This window comes from Amblyomma americanum, chromosome 9 (assembly GCF_052857255.1).
Source record: "Amblyomma americanum isolate KBUSLIRL-KWMA chromosome 9, ASM5285725v1, whole genome shotgun sequence".
NCBI lineage: Eukaryota > Metazoa > Arthropoda > Arachnida > Ixodida > Ixodidae > Amblyomma > Amblyomma americanum.
This window is the reverse complement of record NC_135505.1, coordinates 30176738-30204505: the sequence shown is the minus strand read 5'-3', so window position 1 is coordinate 30204505 and position 27768 is coordinate 30176738. Positions and strand designations below refer to the sequence as shown.

At 44.0% G+C, this 27768-nt stretch overlaps 1 protein-coding gene and 1 long non-coding RNA gene across 4 annotated transcripts; both read right to left on the bottom strand.

Moving 5' to 3' along the window:
- Nucleotides 1–782: 782 nt before the first annotated feature.
- LOC144105759 (uncharacterized) lies at nt 783–25994 on the bottom strand. Of its 3 annotated transcripts, none has more exons than XM_077638872.1 (4): nt 24108–25994; nt 8975–9085; nt 2442–5516; nt 783–1793 (listed from the first exon to the last, which is right to left on the bottom strand). In XM_077638872.1, the coding sequence occupies exons 3-4, from the start codon at nt 2521–2523 to the stop codon at nt 1069–1071; spliced, it is 807 nt and encodes a 268-aa protein (XP_077494998.1). In that variant the 5' UTR covers nt 2524–5516; nt 8975–9085; nt 24108–25994; the 3' UTR covers nt 783–1068. The 3 variants fall into 3 exon arrangements, with proteins under 3 accessions (XP_077494998.1, XP_077494997.1, XP_077494999.1); XM_077638871.1 differs by having other exon boundaries at nt 2442–9085; nt 24108–24173; nt 24341–25994; XM_077638873.1 differs by lacking the exon at nt 783–1793 and adding an exon at nt 22737–22840 and having other exon boundaries at nt 2521–9085; nt 24108–24173; nt 24341–25994.
- A 4-nt stretch (nt 25995–25998) lies between these two features.
- Nucleotides 25999–27517, bottom strand: LOC144105760 (uncharacterized). Its single transcript, XR_013308886.1, has 3 exons — nt 27234–27517; nt 26599–26723; nt 25999–26057 (listed from the first exon to the last, which is right to left on the bottom strand). It is a non-coding gene; the product is annotated as an uncharacterized LOC144105760 (long non-coding RNA).
- Between the last annotated feature and the right edge of the window lie 251 nt (nt 27518–27768).

Genomic DNA, 27768 nt, shown 5'->3' with positions numbered 1-27768 from the left:
TGAAAGCAATCAAACTGGAACCTGTGTCTATGCCTTGTGGTGCCGCACACAAAGAAGCAGCTGCAAAGGAGGAGGCAGCTTATGTAGCGTAACTGTGCATCAGCTTCACATAATGCGAGTGCAAGGCATGGGGAGGACTGCACAATATGTGCAATATAAAAACGAGGAGGTTACTTGAATTGAATTCACCGAAAGCGTGATGTTCTTTATTACAATGAATATAACCAACTGCATGTCAATGTACTAAATACACAGGGATTTAGAAAATCAGAAGGTTAAGCCTTTCCCTGTAGCAATTCCCAGAAAACTTCCCCACACTGTCATGCCACTGGCAATGCCATCAGAGAATAGCCGTGTTCGGGGTAACAGCACAATGCTGAAGAGAGTGATCATAGCAATTCCTTGCTGGAAGCAAGGCATAATGATGTGGGTGGATGCTCAAAATTTAACACAAAAAACAGCGAACAGAAGCTTCATGAAGAAATGCACCACGTTTGAATTTTAATAAAAATATGTCTAGCAAATTAGTTTTACAAACAGCCAGGATGTGTTCAACATTTAGTAATGGAAAATGCAAAAAAATGCTCATGTGTACTGAGCAATTTCACTCAAATGACCTAAAATAAAAGCTTTGCAATACACTACAAGATTACAATGTTTTTGCAAGCACCAATCAAAGAATTTTTTCAGTAGCCACGACCCTTGCAGCCCGTTATAATGAACACCTTATCAAAATAGACTTTTTAAAGTAACACCAATACAACAAAGAATCTAGCACAATGTGAAATGGTCACAAACAACTTGTAATCTGACAGACAAAATTGATTAAAAATGGTGTGGAAGCAATGCTCAACAAATATTAAATGCCATTCATATACAGTTGAAAAAGTGCTCTGAAAAAAAAATAATCATGCAGGTATTAGTGAACTGTTTTGTTCCAAAATACAAAAAACTCTTAAACCCTGCAAATTAACGCAGGACACATCACACTGAGACTAGACACTTGTACTCGTTCATTCCTGCCACTAACACTGCTTTAATGAACACCAGAGCAATCACAAATTACTGCTATTTTTTGTGAATAGCCTCGTTGTGGTATTTTAAATTACGCCTCCGAGTGAATGCCTTTTGGCACAAGTCACATTTGTACGGCTTTTCGCCCTTATGGGATCTAACGTGACTCTCAAGATTTAAACGTATTGCAAAAGCCATGGGGCACAGCTGGCACTGAAACGGCTTTTCACCCGTGTGAGTACGGATGTGTGCCACCAGGCTGTTTTTCAGTGCAAAACTTCTACCACAATGGTCACAACGGTAAGGACGCACGCCCGTGTGTGTGCGCTGATGTCTCCACAAGTTGCTCTGATCTGCAAAGCTCTTATCGCATTGGCGACAATCGTAAGGTCGTTCACCAGTGTGAGTGCGCAGGTGTGTCACCAGCTGATCCTTGACTACAAAGCTGCTGCCGCAATGGTCACAGCGATATGGACGTTCTCCAGTGTGGATGTGCTGGTGTCTCTTCAGAGCGCCTATTTGTGTAAAGCTGCTTCCACAGTCTTTACACTGGTATGGGCGGTCACCGGTATGGATTCGGAGATGCGCCACGAAGTCGGATTTGCGTTTGAATTCCTTTCGGCAGTGGGTGCATTCATGCAGCTTATTTCGTGTGGGTTTACCCCGGTGGCTACCCATGTCTGACGGTGTAGACTCCATGTAGTGCCTCACAGGGTGCCTTTCACTGGTTGAATCTTGCACAGCAGGTGCGCCATGGTCGCTCTGTCCGACGACTGAACCTGCATTGTACAGGCAGAGTACTTTAAATAAAATGCAAGAACCAGCAATCCACAGTTCACTTGGAGTTAGGAAAACAACTTGAATGCAGAGGGCAATACTCGGAACCTGTGGATGTTTATCAAAAGTTTTATTCAATGACTCCGGCCTCAAACAAGATGTCCCTACAGTGAATTCTGCACGCAGGCAAAAAAAAACAATTTCTGGTCCAAGAAATGTTATCGCTGCCAAAAACACAGAGCAGCAGCCTTTGACATTTGTGCTTATATTACTAGCTTCATGACAAACACTGTCTAAAGTCCAACCGGTGGACTTAATAACTAAACAAGTGGCCGTCAGCTGTGCTAAGCCCAGTGCACAGTGCCATTTTTTTATTTATTTGCTCCTTGGTGTCTAATAGCAGTAAAAGGCTAAAAGCTGGACAAGGCCTCGGTTCCTTGTACAATTTACTGCATCAATGAACTGAACTCACAAGAGTGACATTTCGGTCAGTAGTTCACATACCACAGAAAAACAACTTTCCAGAATATGAAAGGCAAATATCGTCATTCACCACAGTTCAGTAAAAGGAAGCTTCCATATCCTTCAACCTGCTCTTTGAAAGACAGTCTTCAGGAAAGCATATATGCTGAAAAAGCGCAGGTTCTAACCTGGTGGGTTCTGTCCAGAAGGAACACCATGCTTGTAGTCCCTGGAGCTTAAATCTGCATGTGAAAACCAGATTGCATCCATTGAAATAAAAGGTTACAGGTGCAACAGCTCATGTATTATGTGCATGACTGTGAATATGAAATAGAATCTCGTAAAACAGCTTTTCAAGGTTGTGCAAATTCAGTAGGACGAGCCTGAAAAGAAGAGAGTTGCGTAGCAAACATTCTCGTGCTTTAATTCTGCATGCAATGATTACTGTTCTTAAGCTCACGAAAAACTGACAACTGTCTACAAATTTATAGACCTACTGGAACTGAGTCAACAGCCATTGCATTGACAATGAACTTGCACAATTTCTTTATGTAAAGGACAGTACAAGTCTGCCTACACAGGCCTAGAACTAACAAGTGTCAGTTACGCTTAATGACAGAAAACATCAGTCACCATTTGTCTATTAAGCATTTATAGCCGTTGAACTGCGCAAAGGAAAATAACTTTCAGAGCATGGCTACTGGTGAATATGCTGTCTACAGCTGCCCACGAGTGTTGCAAATATGCCCAATATGATGTCCCACCTCCACAGTCTCCAAGAATGCAATTAATCGAGTAGGACCACATCTAAAACTGTACACTACTCTGTCTGAAGTGCAGTTAGAGCCTGCCATATTTACATGACAACAACCGCATATTCAACTCTGGGACGAGAAATTGGGGGGGAAAAAAAGGCAACCATCACTACCCCAATTCTCAATGCGGTACTGAATGTTGCTCAGTCCCTCAATGCACCGCACTGAAAAAGATTTAATTTGAGCAGCTTTTCTAACACCATGGATGGCAGAGAAGCCCATCTCTAGGAACATGCTGATGAGGTGAGCTTATCGGACAGCAACGAGAGTGAGAGCTGATGATAAATTTTTATGATGCAAAGGTAGCCTCTGTCAAAGAGCAGCATAGCACAAGGAACTTTCTTCAACGCAAGCAGGTGGGGGGGGGGGGGTCTAAGACCCATTTCCAGGCATTCCATCCAGCAAAAGCCAAGAAGAAAGCTTGCCTATTGTACAGCTGGTGGGTACACAGTGGCATAATGAATCCAACCCTGCACATCCAACACCTGAGATGCACGCTCAATGTCTAGGCCACTGTTGCAAGGAGAGTGAACGTGGCGAGAAATAGCGAGTAAAAGTGCAACTTGTCATCAGTTGTTGCATTATTCTCAGCAGGAATCACAGCAACAGCACTATATTCATTTTACAGACATTTTGTAATGCAAGAGAACCAGTCAGGCAAAACTAAGAAACACACTGCAATCCAGTAGATCTCTTAAAACTGGCGCTGCATTGTGCAACAGTGTACAGCATCAACAGAGCAAGCACACAGCTTAACAAAAATATAGGCCAATTTTTTTTTAATGGGTTCATATTATAATAAAAGTTTCCAGACCAAAGATAAATCAAAGCCCATACCGTCGTAATGAAACAACATCAATACACGATGAAATCCAGATGTGCAGATAAACATTCAGTATCGTGACAAAACTATGAAAAATAAATACGTCCCGGTACAGTAAACAATACAACCAAATGTCGCCTGCTCTTAAAAAGCCACGAAACGGAATGGAAGACGTCAAATGCAGGCTAAATGCACACAGCAAAAAACATAGTTTGGACAGAGTCAGAAATGCTATGTGCATGACAAAATGAAGTCAGTCATTTGTACCAACCACAAGGAATCATTGTGTACTCTTCAGCAATGCCAAAGGGCACTTGTAAACCAGTGAACAGCGGGAAATACAGTACCAGGTAGAATTCACCACAGGTTTTGCAGAGCTTCAGTGTTCACAAAGCCTCAAACAGGAGACAAAGCAGGAGCACAAAGTGGTAGATTTAAACTCAATTAAGTAAGCAAGAATTCGCAGATTCGAGGTCATACAGCTCAAGAATCAGGACAAAGACTGATGTGTCAAACCCAGAAGCATGAAAGGCTAAAATTTACAATGAGTGCAATTTTCATACTTGATGTTTCTGCTTTCCTTGAAAATTGAGGAATATTGTATAAATAAAATATTCATCCACATAACTGAACGATCACACAAGTACGAGCACAATTGCTTTTTTGTGCTTTCATGCGATGTCACACATGAAGTTTTTCAGAATGACCATCACCTCAGAGGTAATCTTGCTTTGATTTCTCAATATTAGGATGGGCTCTTTCGCCCCATTTTGCACCAAAAATAAGGGCATCACTTTCTGCCACTTGTTGGTTGAGCATATTTTGGAACCACTGGCCCTCCTTTATTAAAGGTGCGAACAAGATGCTTGTTTCTTTTTTCAATTTTTTGTCATATTTACTTGATGAAGCAACTTGCGATGCCCTACTGACACTGGCATAGACTTGCTTACAAAAATGTGCAACACCTGAATGGTATAACAGTCCTAAAACACACCAATTTGACCCATTGTGTTTTGGAATGCCACATGGCCATAGAGCCTCTGAGTGCCCAAATAATGTATTCTACTACTACAACAAATTGGCCACCACAAGAGTACACACGTTGCAGGCTTCATTTGATTGCTCTCTATGGTCAGGTATTCTGCTAGTACGACCAAAATGGGAATCCCATTGAGAGCTTAATTTAAACTGTTCAACCGTTCCATGTCAGTGATTTCTGCCCCATGACTCTTGAGCGAAGAAGAAAGAACTTCGTGCCCCTCATCGTCAGTTACAGCTGAAGAAACCACTATGCAGCCCACTTTTATTCCCGTTATTCCCTTCTTCCCTCCCCATTGAAAGCCTAATTCCATTCCTGAGGAAAGAATTATATTTACGAAACGAGTTCACTAAAAAATTCTTTTGAAAATGGTCCTCATCTTCCTTTTCGAATCCCTTTAATTCAAGAAAAATCCTTAGAAACACTTCCATCTCGCTTTGCACATGGATGCAATGCACTGAGATCACGGCACATGCAATTTTCCAGGTTATGAGCATGACGAAATGCAGTCATAGAAGGTTGGCACGCTTGATATTGAAGGCTTCTTCTTCTGGAACCTTGTACACACTGGCTTATCAATAATGACCTGCAAAATAATGGAGAACAAATCAGTCACTTTAAAACAAACCCAAATGCCACAAGCAGCAAGGCCTGCGTGTTTTTGTGCAAATGACAATGCACAGAGAAGCGAGAACGCACAAAATCAACATCATACTACACATTGTCGTATTCTTGTTCTGCAGGGATAAAATGTGAAAGGATGTGGACAAGACAAAAGCAGTGCTAATGGCATTGGGGAGTAAAATACGGTGAACAAACTTTTGAAACTGATGCTTTCTGCCAGCTAAAATGCAATGTCACTTGTATTTTTACCGCAGCTGGTCTGGATAGTAATCTTGACGAAGACAGATGGATTGTCATGTACCTAACTCTGCACATGCACATAAGTGAGGGCGAGGTTCTGCATATGTTCACTGCAGTAGGTTGTATTCAAAGCTTCTTTCTCAAGCATGTCCTTGTCCTAACACTGCTCCTCATGCATACAATTTCAATGAGTGCAGTCATGTAAGGAGAAGTCACCAAAGCCACAACACCATTGTTCATATGCTCTGTGCATTGAACACATAGTATGTAGTCCCAGAACAGAGGACTCGTACCCGTCACAATGGCACCGGAAAGGCCTTTGAGAATAGGGTCCTTATATCCAAAGGCGTAAGGAGTGCACCTACATGGCACAAATATTTCGCCTTTGCGGCTAAGGGCCTTGGAGATGAAAGCACCCGTCGACCTTTGGAGCCCAAAGGCGTGACCTTCTAGAACCTGCAATGGCATTGCCATCCAACATCAAAAAGTAAAAGCAATGAAAAAAGTAAGATGTAGCCAACAATGTCTGAAAATATCTTTTAAAATAGAAAAGGTGCGCCTGGTTTTGCTTTTCATACGGGTGTTTATATTTTATGCCCAGGTTTTAAGTAAGTAAAATGTTGCAGCAACACGAGTGCCCCTGGTGGCCAAGGCAATACACAACCTTCTGCTGCTGATGAGAGCAGCTGTTGCGATTCTTTCAAGCAAGCAATTAGAATGAAAAAAAATTGAGTTCAACGAATCAACAGAATTCCCCACTTTAAATTTAAAACACTCACTTCAGCCGCCACGAGCAAGCAAGAGAGTGCTAAGCCTCATCGACTGTTTCACCTGTGGGCTGCACCATGTAGCAGCGTCGCTGCTCCTTTAAGCGTTTGCTCCTTTGGTGAAAAAAGGTGCCTTTGCTAGAAAGGCTTTCGAGGAACGCCGTGTGGCAGGGGTATCACTCAGGTTCATGCTCAGATGATGACCTGAGTGATGAGCGAGTTGGATCCGGACTCACATTCAGATCATGATTCGAGTCGTAACCGAGTCTGGGCTCAGGCTCGTTATGATTTGTGTTGTCACAATGATGGTGCATACTTAAGATTTATTTGCCTCCTTGCTTACTGACAGCAGTGAGGAGGAATGATTTACTGCCGCGACCAAGGATGCTTGAAGGCACGGCAGGCTGGCAACGTCTTTGGGCAACCGAAGAAGAGGATTCCGTGGAAGCAAGAAAGACGCATTTTGTCCCATCCCCATTGCTAAATCACGCGGGTGCAGTAATGCTTTGTCAGAGTCCCTCCATGCTGCTGAGGGCTTATATCACCACGATGATTTGAAATCAGTATATCCTTCGCGACACATACATAAACTGTTTACTTCTGGCATAAAGGCAACATAGCACTGATCTGCATTAGGCTTAAAAATGCGGCCCACGCAACTTAAAAAATGTAACTGAAAACATCTACAAACCTAATCCAAAAAACGTCAGACCAAGAACATGCATTCATGAGCCCTAATTTGGATTTCTGTAGCCACACATTAGCATGGCCGAAAAGTATGAGCAGATTACCAAACAGGCAGCAGATAAGATGTAAACCTGGTCATGCTTTCTGGCCACATATGCAGCTGCAGGGACGTTAGAGGATAATGCAGTGCGTCCAACACTGAGGTTTTTTACCCACCCACTGACCGACTGACAGCTTACAATGCGACATTATGGCTCGCCTTAAAGAAGTTTTTACTTTCGATGCTACGCAACTACATTTGTGGTTGTGGCCTAATGGTCGCTGTCGTGACATGTGGCAACACATTATGCAGGTCAAGAACAGATGTCCTTGACTAACCCTTTGAAGGTATGACTAAACAAAAAATATGGCAATATCCAAGTACTACAACCAGCCAAAACAAATTCAATAGAGTATTTTCTATCTGGGAAGTAAAAACATGTACACAACCAAAAAACATAAGGCTTGCTCAACAAGAAAATCAACACTTCAGCTGTAATTTCAAGCTGAGTATCCAAGTGCACTGGAACAATAACTCCTGGCTTACTGCTACAAAACTTTTTAGCTGCAAACTTCCAAGCACAAATATTATGCGAAATAACAGACAAAAACCAGGTATGATCGAGATATATACAATGACTGCTAGAAGAGGCATAATGGTAAATACAAGGGGGGTGGTACTGCGCACAAAAAGACAAGGACAAGAAGATAACACAACAGGCGCAGCCTCGCGACTCATCTTCTTGTCCTTGTCTTTTTGTGCGCAGTACCACCCCCCTTGTATTTACCATGATTGACCGACTAGCCCAACAACGTACGCTCTTAAAAGAGGCATAATCCCAACTAAGAAAGGGAGGGTATTTTGTGATCCTGCCGGATCTAGTACATGACGTGACGGCTAATGAGCCATCAGAGCCCAAGAAAAAGCAGAATGAAAATAATTGCATGACACGTCCCAGAAATCGAAAGAATATAGCGTATAATATGAAAAAAAGCCTTGAATGGGAAAAAAATAAACAGAACAAGATTCAATGCTTACAAATAGGAAGGGGCAGTATAAAATAAAACAACTAACCACTTCAAATTAATAGGCGAGGTGGCACATGCTAAAGGCCCGATACAGAGGGAATGCAATAGTGATCTATCTATTGAGGGAAAATTTCGTGGTGCATGATACAAACACACGTCGCCAATACACTGTTTCACAGGACTGGAGCATCAAACTATGGGGCGGCATAGGCTGGCAGCAATACCGCTGGAATCTTCTTCCCCTGGCTACTGGTGCAATGCCTGCAAAACCGAGAACACACAAAAAAGGCCGAGCGCATACCCAAAGAATCGACACAAGCATTGCTGAATACGGCTGTGGGATGTAGTCCTGCTTTTTAAAGTAGACCATTTAGTCCATTCGAAGAAAAGCATGCATTTTTCATTCCTGTAGTATTCACTGAGGTAGAATAATTGTGCATGCCGGATAAGCATTCAGTTTACACAACTGCTTCTGAGGGAAAAAAAATTCTCAGGGCATCTTGATTTCTCTAGTTTAGTAGATGCAGCAGGCATACATTGGAGTATCCTGAGAGCTTCATTTGATTCATTCTAAAGGCTGATGAGAAAATGTTCCCAATAGGCACCAAAACAGCATTTCCAGAAATTGCGTCCGAATGTCTTGGTTTCTAAAACGCACCTGGGGCATATTCTTTGCCTCCATGTCACTCCTTTGTTTTAGAAAGGCAAGGACTGATGCCACGCACGAGTCACCAGCGCAGTAGGGGGGCTACTTCACTGCTGCCACGCACTATCATCATAAAGAAAATAAAAGCAAAAGTGCATAAAATCAACTTACACAGTCATAACACACCACTAACAGTTACCACACATTCCACCACGCAATTCATAAAGCAGCACCCTTTTCACGGCAAAGCTACAGACTACAAAAGAACTAATTTTTCCATTTGCTATGCGATTAAATAGACAAAAGTACACAGACATCCGAGAAGAATTTTGAACAGCGCGGCTGTCTTTGCTAAAGCCTGCTACAACAGAGAAAAGGCATGGAGAGCTCAGTGGTGACTGAGTCAGTGAGATGGTAATGGCTGAAGACATTCGCCTAACGAGTTAATGTAGGTTAACATGTCACCTAGCAGCCTGTTGCGTTTACTGGCCGGAGATGGAAGTGTTGAAGTAGCAGGTTTAATGGACTAATTCCGGCATGTTTCACTCAAGTAAATTTGTCTGGTATTGTGGTTTTACACTTCTGCGGCTTTCATATTACTGGTAAAGGCTTTAACAAGTCTGAATCTTTCGTGAATGCGCAGTTACATTTAGAAACGTGCGCACAAAGACCGACCACGATCTCACTAGCGCACCTGCAAAAGTGACATTCACCGGGTAGCACGCAGCTCCCCTTGCTCTGTAGGCACATACAGTTCCCTCTGCAAAGCTTATTTTTGAAAGACTGGCAACACACAAAAACGAATATGTAAACAGACTGAGAAACTGGCACAACTGGCAACTTGAGAAATTTGTGCGATCGCTGATGCCGCCCGCTATGCAGCTTGCGCTAGCAGCATGTTCCCTGCAAGGTTGGCATGGGCACCTTTCAGTGTATGTGTGTGTGTGTGTGTGTGTGTGTGTGTGTGTGTGTGTGTGTGTGTGTGTGTGTGTGTGTGTGTGTGTGTGTGTGTGTGTGTGTGTGTGTGTGTGTGTGTGTGTGTGTGTGTGTGTGTGTGTGTGTGTGTGTGTGTGTGTGTGTGTGTGTGTGTGTGTGTGTGCGTGTATATATATATATATATATATATATATATATATATATATATATATATATATATATATATATATATATATATATATAAACATTAATACAAGCATGTGGACAACCTCAAATAAGTATTAATGAGGTGGAAAGGTTTGATCTGTGCACAAGGTATAGTTGATTGAAAATGGCTTGAATTGAAATTGAATTGAATTGAAATGGATTGAAAAAAAAGGGGAAATGCCAGCCGTCTGTGTTGCTGCGTTGTTGCATTCAATGAGTTTGAGTGTTGTCGTTGGGAAAGGATGGTGCGTTAAGCTCGTCGGGATAATAAAAACGGGTAAGTGCGTCCCTCGGACACATAAACATACGCAAAAAGTCAACAAAACGCGGGTACTACTCCCCAACCATCCGACCGCGAACATTTCGCCAGAGTGGGGCACCCTAAGGATGCATTGACAACCAAAGGCACATAGAGCAAAAAACAATCTGGGGCAGGGAAAGTGCACTGCAGAGCAAGTAGGCGGCCAGCGAACGCGGGCAAAGTTGATGAACAATTACAAGCGATGAGCAGTGAAGCTCGAGGAGGAGGTGAAAGAAGAATGGCAAATGAAATGGAGGTGAAACCACTCGGCAGTAGCATGAAACTACGGTGAAGCAAGAATGAAATTGTGTGGACGAAGAGTAAAAGGAACGAACGGAGGTGTTGGAGAAGATGAAGTGAAACGTTTGGATCGGTTTTACGGGGTTCAACCTGGGGTTTAACCTCCTAAGCCGAGTCGTTTTTGGGACAAGTTCATGACTCGGGTTACGAACGACGCCATAGCCACTCTGGATAATTTCGAACCCCTGGGGTACTTTCTTTAATGAGCACTGACATTGCACAGCAAATGCGTGCCTTTATAGCACTTCGTCTCCATCTAAATATGCGACCACTGTGGCCGGGATCCAACCCTAATCTTTCGGGCCAGCAGCCGTGAGCATACTACAACCATTTCACAGTCATCACGGCGACGAAAGAAAAGGGAAGTGCGAAAAAAAAAAATAAAGCAAGTGCTCATTAAGCAGGAGAAAGAAGGCAATAAATAAAACTATGCGAAGAGACAAACAGATTACAGACCTACACCCGCTGACGCGGACAGAAACGACATTTCCCTTTCTGTGAGAATGAGAGAGGGCTCGCTGATGCGGGAGAAGTAATTTGAACGGTTTAAGTTATTTTTTTTGGTAAGGCAGCCACTATTCGTGATCACTGAGCAACTCTCAAAGACTGGCACGCCACCGCAGTCCCTACAGTGACACCATTAAGGCGTCCGCCACGGTACCTTTGAATCATTCTTTTGATCGCTTGAGCACCAGTACAAATTTGTGGAAACGGGGCAGTTTTCTGCATGTATGCATCATGTTAACATAACAGCTATTATGTACGTCCAAGCCCGAAATGAATGCTCTATTAAAAGCGGAAGTTCGTTGCATTGTTAACTGCATCAAAATTAGCATTTTATAATTCTAAAACTGCATTTATTTAGCTTGTGGTTACGTTAGCGTTAAACTTAAATTTGAAAAACAGTCATTTCTAAGATTAGACAGGAGTGACATGGAACTCAATTATAAGGTCTGCATTAATTAGTAGTGAAAAACAAAGCTTTGAGAAGAGAGTACAGTAGCCGACGGGTAATTCGGACTCCAATAATTCGGACTTGTAGAATATTTCGGACCTCGATGAGGCACCGTCAGTCACCCCATAGAAGCATATACATATTCGTGACGGATATTTCGAACTTCAAAAGTCTGAAAGTTCGATTTTTCGGACTAATTTCAGTCGCCTGCAGGCCAAAATCAGCCATCTTATCGGCTTTTCGCCGGCGCAAAAGGCGGCATCTTGGATTGAGGTAGATTTATGCTACGGTTGGCTTGGCTTGGCACACTTTCAGTACCTCATTGTTGCCAGTAGAGGTCCCTGCAATCTCTGACACTTCGAGGTAGCAGCCGAAATGTCATCGCCGCCAACTTGCTTTTGTCGCCGACGTTGTCACGGGCAGTTATCGCTTGTCCCATACGTTGAAAATTGGTTGTTGGGGGAAGGAAATTGTGCAGGAGCTATCTCGCATCTGGGCCAGAAGGAATAAAGGAAGGACTGTGAGAAGGAAGGAAGAAAGAGGTGCCGTAATGGAGGACTCCGGAATAATTTCGACCACCTGGGGATCTTTAACGTGCACTGACATCGCTCAGCACGCGGGCGCCTTTACATTTCGCCTCGATCAAAACGCGGCCACCACGGTCGGGTTCCAACCCGGTTACTCCGGATCAGTAGCCGAGCACCCTAAGCACTGAACCACCGCGGCGGGTCTCATATGTTCGCCATTCGCCCTTTCGTCACTTGGGTTTCTCTGACCGTGTTGACCGAGTGGCGCTCAGTCTTCACGAGGTTCCATCTGTTCGCCATTTTGTGATTACATCCGGCTGTTGCCTTATCTTTTCGTGTGTTTAGAAAGCGGTGTGCTGTACACTCGGGTTGTGGACAACATGGCCCCGCCGGGCCCGTCAAAGAAGCGTGGGAAGTATTCCAACTAAATGTGGTGACCTTGCTGTCTAGCGTGCACAGTGAAAGCACAACCTTGTCGTAAATACAGGTGCAAATCGTCTCCAGCAAGAGAAATTTTCCGCAAGGTAAAATCAGTGACATTTTTAAGCCAATTTCCTCTCAATAAATTGATCTTTTTGTACTTCATGAATTTTTCGGACTGTTCGATTATTCGGGCCATTTTTCGGGTCCCTTCGAGTTCGAAAAATTGGTCGGCGACTGTATTAGAAGAACCAGTAACAACAGTATGGGTAGGCCATTATAATTAATGCCGCAACTTATTTAAGTGAACTTGGACAAAGAATAAGCACCGACACAATAGGTAAAAAATTGCGCACTATAAGGCGATTTGCATGAAATAATGCATGAAAGGCCCTCATTAAATAGTGGGCGTCGTACCCCCATGCAGCTGATGCTACATCCGCCCGTTCCATCAGCCATGAAATGCCCCAACAATGGAAGAGCAGCTGTAAAATCTCTTAGTAGCGTTATAAGAATGCCTTGAGCACACGATATTTTAATAGCATTATAAAATTTTCCCGAATAAAACTAGTCAGAACAGTGACGAACTATTGCATAGGAAAAAAAATCAAGGATCTGGCGTCCAATGTTGTGAACCTCAACGAAAGAGCGAAACAGTAAAAGGCACTTGCGGGCTCGTCGTTCAAGCACTATCCTATTTCGTCTGGAAGATATTCCACCTGACCTTTTTGCAAAAAAAAAATGAAACAAAAACCAAAAAAAACCAAGATTGGCAGTTGCCTTTCTTTCAAATAGAACAAACTTGCAACCAAAAGTTGTAGGTTATGGCTTTACCATTCCAAGGTCGGCCTGGGATATCCTATGGGGATGGTGTACGTCGAAGGGGGAGTTAAATTTTAGGCATTGTCCCTCATCAAGACAAAATAAAAAGAACAAATTGCGGCATTCAGACAGCGATATATTGGTTTCACATAACGCAACACAAAGATTAAGCTGCTTAGGTGCTTGTGAGCGAAAACAATCAATTCCTCCAGTGACAGAAAGGAGTGCCGGGCAAATTTTCCAGGTAGCGGCCGCCATCCATTGCCTCCCGCCGGCGCCGTCACTGAAACAAAGCCACTGATATCCCTTTGAAAGGTTAAAAATAATTATCCATTCGTATTTTGCATCATCATTGGCAGCCAAGCGGTGATGCATTAAAAAGATGGGATACTTATCCTAAAACGACATAAAAAACAGCGTGAAGGTCCGGTCGGCCCCTCGATCGTAGCCGCGCAGCACGCGTACCGACAACGCGCTGTTTCTGCTCCAATGAATGGATGGATGGAAGGTAGGAGCGTCCCCTTTGAACCGAGGCGTTGGTAGTTGCCACCATATCGTTCTTTACTTTTGTTTAACTCTGCTGTAAGTTAATAACATTCACCATTTTCTCAAGTATGTCTTCCTACACTTATGTCAACTCTCTGCTTTTGAGCCACCAGTCCTCCAATCGCTTTTTAGCTAATTTCCGCCACGGATTTATTTACATGACTATTGTTATCTCTAAACCCTAAGGCCTCAGAAAGAGTGACTGGGCCTGCATCCAAATCGATATGGATACCATCACATTTTAGAATGAGGTGTTCTATTGTTTCTACAGATTTACCACACACACCACATGTGTCATCTTCGTTAAATTTCTTTTTGTAGCTGGGCGTTCAAGACACCCTGACCTAGCTACAAAGAGGAGGGCACTGCCTGTTGAGTTATCATTAACATTTCCTTCCTGATCTGCCTTTTCTAGTATCAGTATAGCTCTACACTATGCTTCTTTTCTATTGAAGCTATCCAATTTTTACCTTCGACATTTTTAACTTGTCGTTTAATGCTTTTTCCTTCCTCGTGTCTGGCAAACTTACTGGTCACCTCTCTAGTTCGTTTCCGCCACTGTGTGTCAACACTCTTTCTGTATAGGTATTTAAATACCTTGGCTGCCCATGTGTTATCGTCCAATTTCCTCAGGCGTTCTTTGTATAATATTTTACTCTGAGCTTCCCATGCTTCAAACGTTGCCCAGCCCATATCCCTCTGTACTGCCTCGTTTGTGGTTTTCTCGTGGGCACCTAGTGCTAATCTTCCAACAGCTCTCTGATTTACTTCCAATCGCGACTGAACTTCAGCCCTTAAGCATAGAACCGCATTCCCAAAAGTAAGCCCCGCCACCATTATTCCTTTCTAAATACCTTTTTGACTTCATACCTGTTGTACCCCCACAATGCCCTATGTTTCATTATCCCGGCATCTCTTTGCCCTTTTGCTATGAAAGATTGTTTGTGCTTTTCCGTGTACATATGCCCTTCGTTTACCCATACCCCGAGATATTTGTATTCGACCACTCGGGGTATTTCATGGCCTTGTATTGTAAGCTCCTGATCAGTTGTACCGTTGAAAAACCATCACACCTGACTTAGCTGCGCTAAAACTGAAACCTAGACTGTGTCCTTCGTCTCCACAGCAATTCACCAAAGTTTGCAAATCTTCCTGGCTATCTGCTAACAGTACAATATCGTCCGCATACATTGAACCCAGTAGTCGTTGCTCAACAACTTTTCTGCCTAATCTGTACGACAGATCATAAGCCAGATTGCTTCCTTGTAGCCTTCTTACCATACTTATCATAAAAAGCATGAACAGCAGCACTGATAGAGGACAACCTTGCCTTAATCCTTTATGTACCTCGACAGTTGTACTCTTAGTTCCTTCCCATGTAATTTCAACTTCACTTTCTCGATATATTTCCTGTAGAAAATTAATTACCTCCTCGCTGACACCTTCACCTTTTAATATGTTCCACAGGAGTTCCCTGTTCACGTTGTCGTATGCACCGCCTATGTCCAAGAAGGCTAAATACATTAGAGGTCTGTTTTCCGCCTTAGCTATTTCTATGCACTGGGTAAGCACGAACAGGCAATCATCTAAGCGCCTACCACTTCTGAACCAGTTTTGAAGTTCTCCGAGTATTCTATTACTTTTGACCCATGACTGCATTTTTATTTTCACCGCCTGCCTCGTGAGCTCTGAATGTAACTGATGTTATTGTAATCGGTCGGAAGGAATGTTTGTCTTATCGCCTTTCCCTTTATAAACCAAACTCATTTTACTCTGTTTCCAGCTGTGCGGAATTTGCTTATTTGTTATGACTGCCTTCAATACTTTTATCAGCGTTTCCTTGCCTCTTGGGCCAAGTTTATTAATTATCTTTATTGGAATTTCGTCTATCCCTGCGGACGTACATCTTGGAATATTTGTTTCCGCCTTTTTCCAGTTAAGATTCGTCAGTTCTACGCTGTTTTCGATTGTGCTGTCCTGTGTTGCTCCCTCATTTGGGGTGATTACTCTATCGTCTTTCTTACATGACTCAGCTATAACCGACGCAATGCAGTTCAGAGCGTCATCTCCCTCTAAACATTTTCTCTTGGCATCGTGAATCTGTTCCTGCTTTCTGTGATTCGCTTTGCCAAGCCAGCTTATATGGTTCCAGAATTTCCTTGGCCCCCCTTTAGTTGCATCGCGAATTCAGCCAGCCAGAGATCAGAGGACTGCTTTATTTTAGCCTTGACGAGGGCCTGCACTGGTTTCTTTTGTCGATAAGATTCCCATTTTTGGCCTATTTCCTTTTCAGATAACTGTGCCCTCTTTCATTCTCTGTGTTCCCGTGATGCCAACTGTCCTTGCTTGATAGCTTCCCTAATTTTCTATTCCACCAACTTCGTGGCTTCCTCTGCTTACAATAACTAGGTTGTGTCGCTTACAGAAGTCTAGCATCAACTTCCCGTTACAATCTGTGTATTGATACATATCCTCGATGTGGCCATTCATGTCCCCCAGCAGAATAATATCGGCGCCTTCTCCAAACTGCTTTATAGCATCATTGAGACTCTTAACTAGATCCGTGTTCTCCTGCCTCCATTTGTCCCCTGTTCCTAAATAAACTACTCCTAGCCATGTCCTTTTACTGGCAATTGTACCTGTTACCCAGACATGCTCTTTTGCAAGTTGACTTTATTCTTTGCCAATTTGTTCCTTGATGTATCAGCATACCTAACCTACTCCTCCTCCCTTCCTCTCCGTTGTTGTTCTGTTGCTCCCTTCCCAGACGTAGTCATCAATAAATGGTGGGCCTTCTAGATCCCCGAGATGCGTCTCGCATAGGGTGTATACACCTACTTCTTTGTCCTTCAACTGCTGTTCTATCTCTAACCACTTCGCTCTCTCTACCACCTTGCATGTTTATGTACCTGATCCTGGTGTTAAATTTCTTTTTTGTAGTTTTCTTCCTGGACCTCCTGGTGGCCATTTTATTGGCGTCAGCCTGCATTGTTACACTTTCTACTTTCCTTCTACCTATCCCTACGCCCTGAGCTGCTGTGGACCCTCTAAAAAACCTACTGCCTGGCCTGCCAGGTGCCACCCTAGTTCGGCTCCTAGCCTTCCATTAATGTGGATGCCATCTCGTGTAAAGCCTGCGCAAAAGCCTGCTCTATGCACTTCCCTGTTTGTCTGCCACTTCAAAGCCTTTCTCCTGGCTTAACTTCCTTATCGCCCAATTAACAGCCACAATGTCCTTGGCAATTTCTCCGTTCCGTCCTTGCACTTCTGGCACTGTGCACACCACGATCTGGACTTGCTGTGCTATCACCCTTAAGCCATCAACTCCGTCCGCTAATCTTTCCACTACTTTTCTGGCTTCATCATTTCATTTCATTTATTTGTCCCTTAAAGGCCCGAAGGCATTACATAAGGGGGGGCGTACATACAGGTTGGAGGGTAGTAGCAGAGAACACAAAAGAAAGAAAGGGGGAAAAATACACGGGGTACCAAAATAGTGTACAATAATATACAAACTAAAAGCAAGAAATAAACATACAAAAAGAAAACAAGGAACAGTTGGCACTTCAGTGTCGCAGTATGAATATGTTTATGAGAAGTGATTAGCCAGTTTCTCAGGACATCATTTAGCGCCGCTCCTATCATTACCAAATTGTGCTCTGCAACATTCTTAGAAAGTTCGTTTTTTGTCTCTCTCAGTACTGCGTCCATTTTTCTGCCTAGGAATGCCCCGACTCCTACCTGCTTATCACCCTTGACACGCTTCGTTATAGTTCTTTTGCACCTACTCATAATTGAGTAGGTGCAACCACTAGGGTATTTCCTTCCTCCATCCTAACTTCCGGATTGTGCTGCCTCTTATCTGTGAATGTGACCTGATTCCTGGGAGTTAGCTTGTTCCCCTTCTCTCCATCTCCTGCAGACTTCCTAACCGCCACTGTAGTAGCTGTTCCTGTCTGAACCTGCCAAACCCAATTCCTTATCGCTGTCCATGCCAGCGCCGGCCCCATCCACGTGGCTGGCGCTGGAATGTCCGCCAATGTGGCTTCGCTTGGCGGCATCAGCCATTTTTGCATCCAACACTTGACTAAGCTGTTTTTGAAGTTTCCGCTTCTCTGCCCTCTCTATCTGCAGCTCTTTTTCTAGGGCATCCATACATAGCGCTAGGCTGGTGTTCGCTTTGTCAGCCCTTTCCAGGCATGCACTTAATACACAGCATTTGCACATAAAATCCATGCCTTCGGCCTCCTCTACAGATTCAAACCGCGTTTCCTTCAAATTCATCGATGCCTCACACTCCTTGCATTTAACCTTCAGTTGCTTGGATCGTCTTAGAAGCACTATTATTACTACCACAAAATGCTAGAAAAGAAAAAAACCACTTGCAACCATGTGTTTAAATAAAATTATGCCTACCGCAAAAGCCAATCGCCTAGAAAGAAATACTAACTACCTGTCTAAACCAGTGAACTCCCAAATAAGCCCTGCAAATCTTTAGCTGCCGGCTGGAATAGGCACGGCCTTTAGGGCACTGACCTGCTCTTTCGCAAGCACTTCACCTAACTAGCCTAGACCTAAAATTAGCCTAAATCTAAACTCTCAAAATATTAAAGGAAAGAACTCATCGATTTGTTGTAGTCACGGCGCTCTCGCAGTCGTCTGTCCGTCAGGTCCCGGTCACCACGCGTAATCCGAAGAGCACCGGAACAAGCGTCCGCACCTGACGGCTGTCAACTGTCAACAGGCTCCAGGAGTCTATGTCAGCACCGCCAAGCGGCAACCGCTTCAAAACCTTCTAGAGCACTGTTAAGGTGGCTAGAATGGAGAGGTGTGAAAAGCAGCTGGGGAAACATGGCCCCGCAGCGTGCCGATGCCGTGTAGCGGCGCTGAGGGCAGAGGCGCGGTAAGGAGCGCAGCTGAAATGAGTGCATCGCGTCGGCCAAATTGTTACCACTGAGGCGAGAATGAGCCCGTTTTGCTTATCGCGCGTTTTCAACGAGTGCCAAAGGATGAATCTTTACCATAAAATAATGTTTCGTCGTCTCGCATCATTATTCCCATGAAATGTGCTGCTTCACAAACCCAGTTTGCAATGCATAGCTGGACTGAAGCGCATTTCGTGCATGCACATTTTGACATGCTGCCCAGGATGTGAGCGACGCTGCAGTGGAAGATTTTGAAATAATTTCAAGTGCCCCCCCCCCCCCGGGTTTCTTAAACGTGCACTGACCCTCTGCATTGCGCCGCCATCGAAATGCAGCCACTACGGTGAGAAGAGCAGGTTGTAATGCATGCCAAGGGACCCCAAAACTGCAGTCGAATTGGCTGAAGGCGCCGCAACGCACAAACCAGTTTTTGTCTCCGCCTGCAAACCTGTAGCATGTATGCCATTTTGACGCTCACGTAAGCAGGGACTCCAGAACAGGGGGTCACCTCCCCCCCCCCTCCAACATTTTTCCAGAGGGGGCAGCAGCCCCATCTCCGTTACTGGCATTTGGATAAGATTGCTGAATTGAAACACATCAGTTCTAGGACTTTTATGCAAAGAGCAGTGAGGGCCCCCATCTCCATTACCGGCATTTGGATAAGATTGCTGAATTGATACACTTCAGTTCTACGACTTTTATGCAAAGCACAGTGGGGCTTATGTACTTGGCTTCGTATACCCAGTTACAAAGCATTTCGTATATGAGTAACCTAAACCAGCCATGTTCCAACAGCAGTCCAATGTCTGACCCATGTACATGATCATGATTAGCAGAATTTAAACAAACTGTGCACAAACTTTTTCATTGCAATTGATCACTCCTCGTGTCTTAAGCTTCCCATTTCTATTCAAACTCAAAATTACTGGAAAGCGGCTTTATCATTTTGTTTTGCAATGCCAGATAAGACCAGACTTATCTCCACCGTGGCCACGAGGAAATGCTTCGACATTTTTCCAGATTGTTGTAGTTGCTTTTGGGTCCTTTTCTCGAAGGTTCCTTGCCAGCTTTAAATTGAACGCGGCCATGTACTCCAGCCATTCAGTCCGATGACCGCCGAGCACACTTGTGGCTATATCGCCGCCGCCGAGTCATTCAGTTTAGTGGGCGCGAGTCAGCCCCTTAAACAGACCGATTTGGAAGCTTTTTGTTCGCTTCCTGACTAATGGAGCGTCGTTACCACAACGTGATAATTTACATCACCCTTTGAACTTTGAAAAATAAATAATAATAAAAATATAAAATTTATTGAGTAAATGGGCATTAAATAAATAACAAAATAAGCTCGAAGTCTTGCCCCCTGCATGTACGCAATCTCCGTGAATTCCAGACAATGGCAACACATCTGGCAATGAAATCGTTTATTCACAAGTGAGGGGGAAAACTTTTGCAGAATTTGACCTATAACACACAAGGTTTCAGTGTTTGCCTTTCCTTCTCACTCACTATCCTCCTGATTTGTACCCTTAAGGAAAAAGCGAATCTTTGTGAGACAACAAAGATGTACAAATTATGATGTCAACACAACAGAGTGCTCAGAACAAACAATTATTGGCACGTCACCAATTGACTGTAGAATCTCTGCTGCAGCTTCGGCATGCAAGCACGTTCAGCTGAACACATGTGTAAGTTTGTTTTCAAGGACGTTGACAAGATTGCAAAATGATACTGACGGATATAAAAGGCCCCCACGGTCCCACTCGATTATTAGTTGCCTACGCTGGAAGTTTTTTGGGATTGTTGCCTTTATCGCAGACATGCTGCTCTGCAAGCTTCATAATGAGTTGTGAAAACAAGCTTCCTTGCCACATAGCCTGCAATATGTAATAAATCAGCCGCGCATCGCTGTGTCGCACAGCATAGCTGTGATGGTCTACAGCCACTTTTGCTGTTGAAGGCATCTCGCCCTCACACAAGCAAACGCTGCAGACATTCCAATACAGACGACAAAACGAACTGAACTGACTAACTGCTAAGGCGCGTGCAAGGCTGACGCGGCTGAGCTTACTGCATTGCTAGTAGCAGTGCCACATTCCCCCTAGCGGCATCGGTGCGCAGAGGGGTCACGCGCGGCCGAGAGAAAGCACCGCGGTCTTCACCTCCCCATTCTATCCACCCTAACACTGTACCAAAAGTGAAGCCACCGGAAGTTGGACAGCATGTCCCGGAAGTCAGCCTTTGGCAGCGCATGAAATTAGACCTCAGCACGGTTTTATTGCGAAAGCAATACTGCTCGAGGTTTCCGCTCTTGGCCGTCGTCCCGGAGAACCCACCATTGACCTTTAGCGTGACCTATGTGTGACGTCATACCAGCTGTGGAAAAGCGGGGCCCCAACTCGGCTTGTCGCAATCGTCCCAGCGAATCCTCCATGCTGCAGCTGCGCGCCGCTGCCGCGAGGGGCGCTCGCTGTATGTGACGTCATGCCAGTTGTGGAAAAGTAGCCCCCCCAACTCGGCTCGTCGCGATCGTCCCAGCGAATCCTCCACGGTATGTCGGATGATATGTATAAGGTGAAGCTGCAACGACGTGCTGCAGCTAAGAAGTGGCGGCGTGCGGAAGAAGCGGATGAAGAGTGAGAACAACGTTCAGCTATACGGCGTGCATATTGTAGTCGTTATGGAGAACGCAAAAGAGACGCAACAACGACAGAACGAAGCGAGCAAGAGACAATGCGCTCAAGAGATGCCAGAAGAACGTGCCGCAAGATTCGAGAAGCGTCGTAACGCAGATGCGGCTAGAAGAAGTGACACCTCCCTTAGTAACTCTTCAACTGCGGAAGAGACCGCTTTGAATTCTCGAGAGCGTCGGAATGAGACGCTGCGTAGACGACGTGCCAAGGAAATAGCTAAACCACAGACAATTTTTTTAGTTTGTTTTCGTTTTCCACTTAGCATCTTGTCTATTCAATGTTCTCGTTTTTTTGTCTATTCAATGTTCTCGTCTTTTTTTCATAAATATTCCTACCTGTTGCACCGTCAACTGCATGAGGAGAGCAACAAAGTCCTCGGGTAAGACGTTTAAAAAATAAGGTTCCATTGCATCGCTATGGGACGACACTAGGAGACGGCAGAACGCTACAGAGAGTACGTACGGAGCCTCGTCTGCTCAGCTCTTTGTCACCCCGTTGCGCTAGCATCGCCAACTCTACTCTTTGTTGTGATCCAAGTTTTTGCACTCTAAGCCCAAGTTATACCATCAATGCGGGACAAATTTAAAAGAATAGGTGGAAACCTTCATTAGGCAGCCAACTTTGTAGTAACTGTTTTACCGAATTACGTTTAGACCGAACCGGAGTGAGGGAGAAGCCACAATCTGGTGGGGTGCCGTCGGTGTTATGCTAGTTCACATTAGCGCGTCCAAAGGGTATATATGGTACTGCTTTTTCAACGGAGTGTATCAAGTATTGTTTCGTACTGTAGCAATTAAATTATGCCTGAATGGGATTTTTTATTCCAGATGCTTGGTGCAGTTGACTTCTAACAGTGCTTGTCACATGCGCTGCTGCATTCGTCCTTCTCAGTCATTTCTCTCGTGCTGTGTAGATGAAACGTGGCTCTGCTATTGAGTTAGATTAAAAGCATGTCTGGAAGATAAATGACACACTAAACCGATAAACATCGCTTGCCATCGATGAGAAGAGACATCATCTGCCACCAACCCAAAACTGAAACAGTGGCGGCTGTATAACGAGTGGCTCTTCGAGTGCCAGGATTTCAGCACCATTGCCTTTTCTTTGCTACATGAAAAGTTGTTTTTAAGATGACCTAGACTCACCATCATTCCCCAAAATACGGTGTAAGAATAGAGAGGTGTACCAACGGCGCCACTTGTCCTGTGCTACGAACGCTGCTCGAAGGGTCTTGCAGTTTCGCTGCCTGCTGAAAGATGACGGCACACAACAGTGGGCCCTTAGCATCTTAGCAAGGAAACAGCTTTTTTTGGGGGTACCCAGAGCTCAGAGGTAACCAGCATAGACAAGAAAGAACCAAGGTCAAAAAGAAGATGAAACCATAGAAGCTTGAATAGACACAAGTGCCAGGGCCAAGTTAATTCAGATACACGTTTCATTAACATGCAAGATGGCAGAAATAGACTGAAATGGGAGGAAATAAAAGAACAGTTAAGGCAGGAGGAATTCATGGTATATGGTTTAGTGGAAACGCATCTTAGAGACATGGAGCAACCACCCTGTAACCCAGACTACGCACGGGAATATTGAAATAGAAAAGAGGGCAGCAAAAAGGGAGGTGGAATTGGAGCATTCATTCATAAAAATAAGAATTTTCAAAGGGTTAAACCGGGGTGCAAGGAACCTTTATGGCTAAAAGGAAAATTGGCAGGGGAGCAAACATTCCTTGGCTTTGTATACCTGTGGACAGGGGTTAATGCCGAAGAGGAAAAGAGGAAAATGTTAGAATGTATTGCAAGCGACATTGATAAGCTAGGAGGACAGAGTGAGATTCGACAGGAAGCATGCTGCAGGACATGTGTGACAGGCATGATTTAGTTGTATGCAACAGTACCGAGAAGTGTGAAGGGCTCATAACATGGGAGGCAGGGAGTCTGCACTCGACGATAGATTATGCACTAATGTCACAGAGGATGTATAATAGATTAGGGGTAATGAGCATGGTTCCATAAGCCTAGGTAGTGACCACAAGCGTATCAAGTTGAGTTTCAGAAGGGAAACCAATGTAGGACTGAAGCGAGATGAACAAAGGAGAATTTTTACTCAGAAAAGCAATTGAAAGCAGCAGCCAAACAAATTGAGAAAGTAATCTTTGAGGATAGTGAAACAGAATGGACTTATACCAAATTAACTCGATTACTGGAGCTAGAGCTAGCAAAGGTGCGAGTAAAGCTAAAAGGGAAAAGATGCAAACCCAAGAGTTGGTGGAATGAGAAGGTCAAGAAGTCGATACAGAAACGTCAGGAAGCATCCAGGGAACACAGATGTTCAATAAGAGGGGGGAATTAGAAGTTGATGTAGACTGAAAATGAGATACCTTCATAAAGTGCAGAAGGGAAGCATCCTATTTGAATATTGAGAAAATTAGAAGAAAGGGTGCCCAATGGATGTCAAAAGTAAATATAAAGGATAGAAAAGCAGCTCAAAAATTCTGGGAACATCTCAAGAGAACTTACTCTGTTTGCATATTTGTGCCACATGGGCCCAACATGAAGAATGGCTCTGGCAACCGACTTGCATTCCTGTTCATATGGGTAGACAACATTAAATAAACTTGGCTGGTACAACATGCATTGTCATCCTACATATGGCTCTGGCCTTGTACAAGTCCCTGTAAATGCAGCTTGACTCGGCCTGCGTAAAACCTTGTTAAGCTCTACTAAGCCATATAAAAAATAAAAATACATACCTGTTTTGCATCGATTGCCCTTCCATTTCATAGTAACTAGGAACATGGCCTGTGGTCCTGATCAACTGAACATGCGTTGAAAAAGTTATTACAAAAAGAGGCAAGCTGTAGTCATTCAGACATACACTCAAGCTCCAGAAACATCCAATGGCTGTGGAACATTACTGAACAATATTAACTTAAAATTTTAAAAGCAACCAAAAAAATAGCTCACCTTAACAGATTCACTGCATCATGGATCACCAGCAGCTCAAGTCATTTATCCGTGCTTATTGTGCTCATTACCCTTAATCTATTATCCATCCTCTGTGACATGAGTGGATAATCTATTGTCGAGTTCAGACTCCCTGCCTCCCATGTTAGGAACCCTTCACACATCTCGGTACTCTTGCATACAACTAAATTATGCCTGTCGCACGTCCTGCAGCATGCTTCCTGTCGAATCTCGCTGTCCTCCTAGCTTATCAATGTCGCTTGCAATACATTCTAACATTTTCCTGTTTTCCTCTTTGGCATTAGCTCCTGTCCACAGGTATACAAAGCCAAGGAGTGTTTGCTCCCCTGCCACTTTTCCTTTTAGCACAAAAGTTCCTTGCATCCCAGTTTAACCCTTTGAAAATTCTTTTATGAATGAATGCTCCAATTCCACCCCCCTTCCTGCTGCCCTCTGTTCTATTGCAATATTCCCATGCGTAGTCTGGGTTACAGGATGGTTGCTCCATGTCTCTAAGATGTGTTTCCACTAAACCATATACCATGAATTCCTCCTGCCTTAACTGTTTTTTTTATTTCCTCCCATCTGTCTATTCCTGCCACCTTGCATGTTAATGAAACCTATATCTGAATTAACTTGGGCCTGGTGCTTGTGTCTATTTCTTCAAGCTCCTATGGTTCCATCGTCTCTTTGACCTTGGTTCTTTCTTGTCTACACTGGTTCCCTCAGAGCTCTGCGTCCCCCCAAAAAAGCTGTTGCCTTGCTAAGTCTAAAAAGGAGAACCTTAGTATAACATCTGTCTCATGCATTATTTGTGGAACCCAGTAATCACGACTGCACAGTGTAAAAAGCATGACATGATCGACCAGTGGCCCATGATCCAGTGAATGTATTAAGCTGACCACTTCTGAATTTCCTGACGCTGTTTTCCCAAAATACACTCCTAGTAAAATTTTTAGGCTGTAAATAAAGGCCTGTAAGCTCAGCTTGGAGTGTTTGCATGATGTCGAGTGGTGTGGAAGGTCCCAGGAAGTAATTACTCAGTGAAGACATGGGCATCATACCAATACCTATCAAATGTTGATGGATCATGAAATGTGCTGCTGGATCCTGGAACTGGGTGTTGGAAGCTAGCGACAGGTTCTGGGGCAGCGGTAGGCATAGCAGCAGCACTGGCATTTGTGTGATGCAGGGATTATGCGCAGCAAGAGGCATAGCAGAGGCACTTGGCACAGGAGTACCAGCAGCAGTGGTGCTGCTGGGTGCAGGCATAGCCTGGTGTCTGGATAAAGGTAATGTGAAGTTCGATAAGCATGGAGATTCAATTTCGCATATGGTACCCATTTTTCTGATTTGCAAGCCAGCTGCAGCTTTACCTTGTCCTGCACAAAAAATGCACGGTACAGAAAAAATTTAAAACGACTACAAACCTTTCGTGCACAAATGTTCCAAGTGGCGAACCATGCTGACAATTTGCTTCATCAAGGCTTCATGCCGACTGGCCTGCAAACAAAAGCGGCCAGAAGCATATGGCACAGTTAACTGGTCAGCTGTGTTTGCAGTTCTAACAATCACATCTTTGAATGGTTCAGTTTACAAGAATTTATTACAGCAAACTGCTATAAAACAAGTTATTTGTGGAGTAAAAACCTCAAAACTTATTTACAATTGATGCTGTAGCAGAAGTCACTAGATTACTGCACTATCAACACTTCATGCTTAGCAGAAAACTCATACTGATGAGTCAGTACTACCGGTTTCAACGCAGGAACGGCGTAGAATATTTGCTGTAGGGTAGCACAGGAGGAGATGTAAAATTTTTAGCTGTTACAATGCCTACATGGCACTGTTCCTCACAAAAGGCTAAGACCTTCAATCATTCACCTGCCAGCTACAAAAGAACAGACAATCGATACGTTTTAGGTGCTTGCCCGCAGATGAAATTTCCTCCAAGACTGAAGTGGCAGGCTTTTTTCAGGTGGTGCCTAGCCCCCCTAACCTCCACATAGTGCCGTGCATACCTTTTTGCATACATAGTGCATACCTTTCAGTGGCGCTTGACAGGGTCCTACACCGCCGTCGTTTTCCACAGCCTCGCTCACCATCAGTAGTACACACATCACCTGTTTCTTCTGCTAGACGTGCCTCCTCGGGCACGCAGATAAGAGCCTGTCAACAACAACAAAAAAAGCCAAAGCCACAGCTTGTTATCTGAAAGGTAGGCTTACTGCAAACAACTCAATTTTCGCGAATCACACACACCTCCAAAAAAATGAGCCCCAAAAATAATTCGGGTCATACAAGCACTAAGGGGACTATCATGTCAGCTATGCCAAAGAGTCGGATATTGTGGCTTTACTCAAATTTGCGAAATACTGAGCTCCCCCAAAAAAAATGCCCACAATAAACCCTACTACAAATAATTTTAGGTGCTATGATACGTGGTGTCTTGTCTCACTTCGTCCCCGTCTTTATTCGCGCTGTACCGCATTATGGAAAATTACCAACTAGCCCGATCTGCCACTCTTGCAAGCTATGATACGTACAGATTTATTTATTAATTCAAAAGTTATTCATGTAATCCGACGGTTTTTGCTGTCAAAACAAATTTTGGACAATATGTACATGCAAACAATTATGCGACTTCACCATCTTAATGACATTTTTACATAAACTTACTTGCAGTGCTGACGACAACTATTTGATGCCGCTTGAATGATGTATGTGGCTTCTCAGAGTGTGCTATCGCTTTCTTCAGACGAGTAGTAGAGTAGCTCGATGGCCAGAGACACACCCCATCATGAACCCATGATGAAGGCACTGCCTCCACTTCATTTGTGTCGCTGAAGCATACTAAAGTAAAAGCTGCAAACGAAATATGGACTACAGTCTTGTTTGCTTTTAAAGGACACTGAGGAGAACCCTATCAAATTTTTTTTGTAAGCAAAATCTGATAGTTTGGAATTTCATGAGTTTGTTGCCACTTGTTCGGCAGCGAAAGATGAATTTATTTCAAAGAAATTTGGATTCTAAGTCGAAAAAGTTTTTCCCGCCGCTCCGATTCAAACTTGAGAACTCTTATGACGTCACGGAGAACACTTATGATGTCACAGGACGGAGTGAAGTGAAACGTGACATAAATGGAGACTCCGTGATTTCTGGAAGCTAGCGGTGCGGTCTAGCAGCTGCCAAAATGAAAGCTACCGCAGCCGCA

What these genes read in the sequence shown, in the direction of transcription:
- LOC144105759 (XM_077638872.1), bottom strand. Translation starts at nt 2,523, where the DNA reads ATGGATGCAATCTGGTTTTCACATGCAGATTTAAGCTCCAGGGACTAC. An exon ending in TTCTGGACAGAACCCACCAG is followed by an intron (nt 1,794 to 2,441) that starts GTTAGAACCTGC and finishes TGTACAATGCAG; the next exon opens with GTTCAGTCGTCGGACAGAGC.